The 7227-nt window shown below is 45.5% G+C and overlaps 1 protein-coding gene across 1 annotated transcript; it reads right to left on the bottom strand.

Moving 5' to 3' along the window:
- Positions 1 to 3173: 3173 nt before the first annotated feature.
- On the bottom strand, positions 3174 to 6908 carry LOC123167826 (probable leucine-rich repeat receptor-like protein kinase At1g35710). The gene is made up of 2 exons (XM_044585688.1): positions 3738 to 6908; positions 3174 to 3645 (listed from the first exon to the last, which is right to left on the bottom strand). The coding sequence occupies exons 1-2, from the start codon at positions 6859 to 6861 to the stop codon at positions 3293 to 3295; spliced, it is 3477 nt and encodes a 1158-aa protein (XP_044441623.1). The 5' UTR covers positions 6862 to 6908; the 3' UTR covers positions 3174 to 3292.
- Positions 6909 to 7227: the final 319 nt, after the last annotated feature.

The raw sequence follows: 7227 nt of genomic DNA, 5'->3' as shown, positions 1-7227 counted from the left end.
CGCACGCTTAACGTTCGTTGACGCTAGAGTAGTATTGGGATATTTGATGAGTGGTAACCAAATGTTGTTCGGAGTCCCGGATGAGATCCCGGACGTCACGAGGAGTCTCGGAATGGTCGAGAGGTAAAGATTTATATATGGGAAGTCATATTTTGGGTTCCGAAAAAAGATGTAATTTTTTCGGTATTGTACCGGGAAGCTTCTAAACGGTTCCGGAGGACTTCGGAGGGGTCCGGAAGTCCACAAGTGGTTCCAACAAGACCCAAGGGCTAGCACGGGCTGCGGGGAGGCACCCTGGCCTTATTGGACTAGGCGCACCAAGTCCTCAAAAGCCTATGTGGCTAGGGAAGGCTAAAAAGGAAGGAGTCCTACTAGGAATAGAATTGGACTTGGAGTCCAAGTCCTCTCCCCCTTAGCTGCACCCTAGGGCTTGGAGGGGCTGTTTACCATGCCCCTCCACCTATATATAGAGGGGAGGGGTGCCCCAAGAGAACACACCAAGCCCTTGGCGCCCCTCTCTCTCCCGTTACTGCGTAGTTCCACCGCCTTGTCCCGGCGACACTTAGCGAAACGCTGTCGGTGTTCCACCACCACCATCACCACCATGCCGTCGTGTTGGTTGTGATCCCATCTACTTCTCCTCTCCCGCTTTCTGGATCAAGAAGGAGGAGACGTCATCGAGCCTCACGTGTGCTAAACTCGCACGTGCTGTCCGTTCCGCACTAGATCGGTTGGACTGTGATCGGATCGCGAAGAGTACGACTACATCAACTGTGTGATAAATGCTTCTGCTTAACGGTCTACGAGGGTACGTAGACACCCTCTCCCCTCTCGTTGCTATGCATCTCTTAGATAGATCTTGCGTGAGCGTAGGATATTTTTTTTAAATTGCATGCTACGTTTTCCAACAAGATTTGTGCCCAAGGAGGAACGAAGCTAGTGCTTCGGGTAGCTGAGGTTGGGCTCGGCCCAGCGTGTGCTCGAGAGCAGTATCTTCCTCTCGCAGGTGCGGTGCGAGTTGGTGGTCATCATGACATTGCTGATCATGTTGTCGGACCAATGCTGAAGGACACAACAAGGCATTCTGCATGCTCGTCTAGGCCATGGCCAGGGCCAGGGTTAAGATTTGCTCTACAATGGCCGTCGGCAGTCCTCGGTTCGTGTCCCCTCTAGTCCACCAAGGCAGGCTAGAGATGCAGTTGTGGGCGCTTTCTACGGTTGACGCACTAACCAAGAATCAATGGATTGATGGTTGATGTTGGGCTAGGACTAGATGGAGACGTCTGCCCTTCCTACCATGGTGGGTGTGTTGTGAAGTGGTCGGATGGTAGTGTTTCGGACATAGTATGCTAGGGCAACTACCTCAGATGGTGGGCTACATTGTTAGCTCTCCGGCGGGCACCATGGCTGCAGTGATGGCTTCCCTCTTGGCCATGTGGATAGTGAAGGGGTAGCGGCACGTGGCTCGGGCTCTTCCTCTATCGTCGACAGTTGCGATGCCCAAATCTAGATCTGGGAGTCTGGGATTGTTGCGGTTATCCTGGTGCCCTCGTGTGACAAGGGTGAGCCACTGATCGAAAGCTTCGTGCTTTTGTGCCGACAGTGGCGACGATTCCGGTCGTCCCTCTCTTCTTGAAGAAGTCGTTGTGATTCTTCTCTCCGTGCCAGGGTTCCGAGTGAAATCCCATGTCCACTTCGGACTCAACAGTGGTGACAATTCGCGCCATCTTCCCTCTTGAGGGCGTTGTCGTTGAGCTTAGGTATGCTAGGATGTTGCGTCGTGTTGTAACTAGTCTTCCCTGTGTTCTCGTTCGATAGTGTATCTGCATGCCATCTGCCTGATCTGGTTATCAGGTGAGCTGAGCAACTCTCTTCTAGACCATTGGCCTTTATCACCAGGTAATGCAGTGTGGATCGATCTCTTCTTGCTGCTTTCATTTCTGGCAGCTAAGGACTCCCCATTACTTTGCCGAATAATCTAGACTAGTGCAATCTTGGTCAACGATAAGAATAGATGCTTAATAAGGGTCGGTATAAGCTTTCATCCCGCCTATTGCAAATGTGGCATGCTAATGATAATTAACTTCCTTAGTTTTGACAATCAGTTACCTATAGTTTCACTTCAATTACTATTATTTGTATTCCCAACTCCCTAGTGGAAACAAGCAGACTGGGTATCAGTATCACGAGCTGTCGAGAATTTGTTACTTGACCTCACGAGCTCCCAAAGCACTAAATGCTTCTAATTTTGTATCTAGAGTCATTGGTCCGAAAGGTTGATCCACAAACTGGCAAATAAATTACGTTTGATATTTTACTTTCCTTATTTAACATTGGCGCAACAATGGTTCACCAACTCTACACCAACTCACTAGTTATTGCTTTGTCATTCATCATGTTTTAGATCCGCATTAAATGGATGGGAATACGTTAGGAGAACGTCTAACACTTCTTGGTGATAGGTAGATAACAATATAGTCGCTTTCTTGATTATGATGGCTCTATTTGCTTTTGTGGTGCTGTTAAATCTCAGTTCAGTTCTTTTAAAATTCTCTTTTGTAGATTGTTTCAAGTTACTTGGTTGAAGAAGGATGGATTTATATATGGCCGACATAACTTTACCCAAGTAATGTTTCTGCCCCTGTTTCTGTTTTTCTGCAGTTACCGATGAATCGGATGTTTGTGTTTGAAAACTCTCAGCTAATAATCACAAGCCCCAACCTCCAATATTTATTGGCTGTCTCTTGTTTAGAATTACGAATTTACAATCATCTAACTTGCATTTTACTGGTCGTGCTTCTATTTGTTGCCAGTCATTTTACTTTCAAATCAAATGTGCGAAGGTATTTGTTAAGTTTGTCCCTGATACATGGCACATAGTGTAACTGTCTTCTAGGTCTAAGCTATACACGTGGTGTTTGAATAAACAGGCAAGATCGAAGCATACTCTGTTAGCAATTGGGTTTCCATCCTCCCCAAGCATGACACTGCCGCTGCCCAGCCGTCACAGGTGTGGTTTCTTTTGACATGGTTTCTTGTATGAGTGAAAGAGCACTGTTCTCCAAGTCCACAGGGTAATGCAGTGCGGATTCCTTCTTGCTACGGCCGCAAGTGACACGCAACAGCTAAAGGGCTTGAGCACCTTGTAAGGCTACAAGGACCAAAAGGAGACGTCCAGGAGAGGATGCAGATTGATTTATTTATCAATGTTTTACAGATACAGCAGAAGCTCTGCCATACAAAAATATATTTAGTTTTATAGACAGCGTCGGATGTATAATCAGATGAACATTCACGACCAGCAGGCAGGGATGACAATGCTAGTGTGGAGATAATCAAGATTATTAGCAGGTCGCTCAGCTGCTGACAACACCTTGGTTACTTGCTGCATCGTCGGACGGTGCGATGGATCAGGCTTTATGCACCGAACAGCCATGGCGACCACTTGAAATATCTTAGTTGCGACCTCAGGTTCAGGGAGTGGGAGCCGGGTGTCCAGCAATTTCTCAATTGATGTACTTTTTTTGTTGTTGTCCATGGACAAAAGGAAATCACCTGGATGATGTCCCATGAACAGCTCTAGAACAAGTATCCCAAAGCTATAAACATCGCACTTCTCCGTCACCCTTGTTGTGTATGCAAGCTCTGAAACATCAACATTAGAGAGTTAAAACATAGAGGTACTTGAAATGATGATAAGATTATTGATGTAAGCAACATAGATATAATAATTTTACCTGGGGCAAGATATCCTTTTGTCCCTGCAAGACTAGTGCAGTTCGATGCATCCACATCTAGTATCTTCGCTAGACCAAAATCTGAGATGCAGACTCTAAATTCCTGGTCAAGCAAAACGTTGTTGCTTGTTATATCTCGGTGGACTATCGGTGCGAAGCAGTCATGATGCATGTAAGACAAAGCATGAGCAACATCCCAAACAATATTTAACCTCCTCGGCCAATCCAATTCAACTGCAGTTTCTGTACCCTCCAAAGATGCTGATAAGCTTCCTCTATCCATGTATTCATACACAAGAAATCTTCCTTGGGTTGCAGAGCAGTAACCAAATAACTTTGCAATGTTCCGATGTCGAATATACATCAATGCATGTATTTCACGGTTAAATTGCTCATTATCTTCCATCATATGGATCTTTTTCACTGCAAACAATTCACCTGTTGGTAACTGGACTCTGTAGACTGATCCATTCCCTCCAGATCCAATGCAATGAGCGTTGCTGAAATTGTTTGTGGCATCAACAATTTTCTTGTACACATCCTCCCCATCAAAATTCCAAATGGTGAACATCTTGGTTTGTTGTGGTTCATCTGGAACTGTTGTCTTGGTTTTCTTCTTTTTGCACTGCCATGTTACCAGTGCAATGACAAACACAAAAGATGCAATAGCGGCTATTATAGAGAGTAAAATTGCACCAGACTTTTTCCCTTGTTCACTACTTTGAGGAAGATCACAAGGGGGCAAACCTGTTACAACACCACACAATTTCTTATTATGCTTAAACCATTTGATTGGAGCCTCTTCAAAGAGCCTAGTATGTGGCACTGACCCTTCTAATTTGTTGTATGACATATCCATGTATAGGAGGCTGTTCATGCTCTGAAATGATGGTGGAATGCTGCCGTTCAGTGCATTGTGAGAAAGATTCAAGGCTTCAAGCATAGTAAGACCACCTAGTTGACTAGGAATAGCGCCACCAATTGAATTTTCACTTAGATCCAACATATCTTGTAGGTTTACCAACATCCCTAGTTCATTAGGAATTGTACCATTGAAGTGATTATGGCTCAACTTTAGAGAATGAAGCTTCAAACAATGCTGAATTGATCCTGGTATCTGCCCAGTTAGGTTGTTTGATGATAAATCTAGATATTCCAGATTTTTCAGTGATCCAATTTCTGCGGGCATATTTCCCTGGAGCAAGTTACCAAAAAGGCTCAAACTGAACAACATCGTTATATTGCCGATTTCTGGAGGAATTTGTCCTTCAAGCTTATTTGATGAAACATCAAGTATCCCCAACCAAGATAATTTCCCAATACTTGATGGTATTACTCCGGTTATATTGTTTTTTGATGCACGTAGCACTGTAAGATTGTGGCACTCAGCCCAACGATGAGATAGTTTACCAAATAGTTTATTTGAACTTATATCAATATATACAAGATTTGGGTGAGCTCCCATCTCGGTGATATCTCCTTCAAGGTAATTCCGTTCAAGTCGAATCCTGACTAGGCTTGTACAACTTAGCAAGCTTGATGGCAAGGGTCCAACCAATTTGTTGTCGTTAACGATCAAAATTTGTAGCTGATCTCCCGCACAAAGACCAGATGGCAAGGAACCAGAGAGGTTGTTAAAAGGGAGTTGCAGTTTAACTAGACTCATTAACTTGCCAATTCCTTGAGGAATAGATCCAGAGAGTTGGTTTTGTGCAAGGCATAACTTGGTGAGCTTTGTCAAACTTCGTAAGTTGTTTGGGATGGAACCTGATAGTTTGTTAATATTAAGATCCAACTCCTCTAAGTTCACAAGGTGACCCAATTCTCGTGGAATTTGCCCCGAAAGTTGGTTCATAAAAAGGCTTAATATATTGAGTTTTGTCAGATTGCCTATGGTGACTGGGATAGGACCTGAGAGTGTATTATAAGCAAGATCCAAGTCATTTAAGTTCACAAGGTAACCTAATTCTCGTGGAATCTGACCAGAAAATCTATTGCGCGAAAGAAGTAAGCGAGTGAGCTTGGTCAAATTACATAAATTTCTTGGAATGTGCCCTGAGAGTGTGTTTTCATATAGAGCCAATTCTTTTAAGTTCATCATATAACCTAGCACCCGTGGAATTTGCCCCGAAAGTTGGTTCTGAAAAAGGTATAATCTAGTGAGTTTGGTCAAATTCCCTATAGCGATTGGGATAGAACCTGAGAGTGTGTTTGTATTAAGTTCTAATTCCTCCAAGTTAACTAGCTGACCTAATTCTCGTGGAATTTGACCAGAGAGCCTGTTGCCCCATAGATATAAGATAGTTAGCTTGGTCGAATTAAACAAATTTATTGGAATGGAACCTGAGAATGTGTTTCGGCTAAGGCCCAGGTCCTTTAAATTGACCAAATGACCAAGTTCTCGAGGGATGTGTCCAAAGAGTTGGTTTGCGTCAAGGTACAAGGTAGCGAGATTTGTCAAGTCACCTATAGTGCTTGGGATTGAGCCGGAAAGATTATTATCAGAAAAATCTAATGTAACCAAGTGCTTTAGGTTGCCTATTTCAAAGGGGATTTGACCAACCAAGTGATTGACCCACAAGGTGAGGGTCACAAGATTACTCATGTTGCCTATGTGCCTTGGTATTCCCCTGGAGATTTCATTTTCATGAAGCATTAAGGAGCGTAATTTTGTGAGATTTGCTAGGCCTAGTGGAATGGAGCCTCTTATCTGGTTGCCTTGTAGAAGCAGAGCACGGAGCTCTCCGAGGACCTCAATGCCGGCAGGGATGCTCCCGCTGAGGTGGTTGTGCGAGAGGTCGAGGCGCGTCAGGGTCGCCAAGGCTGAGAAGTCGAGTGGCCCCAGCGCCCCTCTCAGCCGCATCCCCCGCAGAGAGATGCCGCTGATCACCGGCCGGCGATGTTGCCCTGTGCACGTGATGCCACGCCAGCTGCTGCAGAGCGCCGACATGTTCCCCCAGGACTTTAGTGTGTGCTGGCTTTGGTCGTCCAGGCTGGCTTTCCAGACGAGGAGTGCCCTCGCCTGTCCTGCAAGCACCGCCGCCTCCGGCACAAGTGCAGCGGCGGTGGCCATCATCATCATCGTCGCCATCACGGCGAGCATCTTGGGTGGCTCCGTCTCCATGGCTAGCTAGGCTGGATGGAATTGGCTCTGGTGGTTGTGAGAGCTAATGGCCGCTAGCACGCTGTTTAAATAGTGGATGGACGAACGCACACGTACATCTCTCCATATGTTCACGGTGACCACGGTGGCCATGGAAGTCAAAGTCATTCGTACGTTCTGGGGCCATGTGCATACCGATCTGCGGATGGCTGGGTTCCATTATCTCACACGGCAATATATGCTGTAGATTCCAATAATTGGACGGATGGTCATATAAATCGGCTGCCAAACATCCGATAGCTACATAAAGCAAACTAGGCAGCCAAATGATGGGTGGCGTCGCTCTCGTTGCTTGACCGAGAGAATGGGAACCACAAATATGGTATG

Source organism: Triticum aestivum, chromosome 7D, assembly GCF_018294505.1.
Source record: "Triticum aestivum cultivar Chinese Spring chromosome 7D, IWGSC CS RefSeq v2.1, whole genome shotgun sequence".
In the NCBI taxonomy this organism is placed as follows: Eukaryota; Viridiplantae; Streptophyta; class Magnoliopsida; order Poales; family Poaceae; genus Triticum; species Triticum aestivum.
The sequence above is the reverse complement of the archived record's forward strand: the minus strand, read 5'-3'. Positions and strand labels throughout refer to the sequence as shown.

Bases quoted from the DNA above. Each gene is read 5' to 3' on its own strand.
- LOC123167826 (XM_044585688.1), bottom strand. From the start codon at position 6,861: ATGGAGACGGAGCCACCCAAGATGCTCGCCGTGATGGCGACGATGATG. The intron at 3,646-3,737 runs GTAAAATTATTA...TTGATGTTTCAG, and splicing joins AAAAGGATATCTTGCCCCAG to AGCTTGCATACACAACAAGG.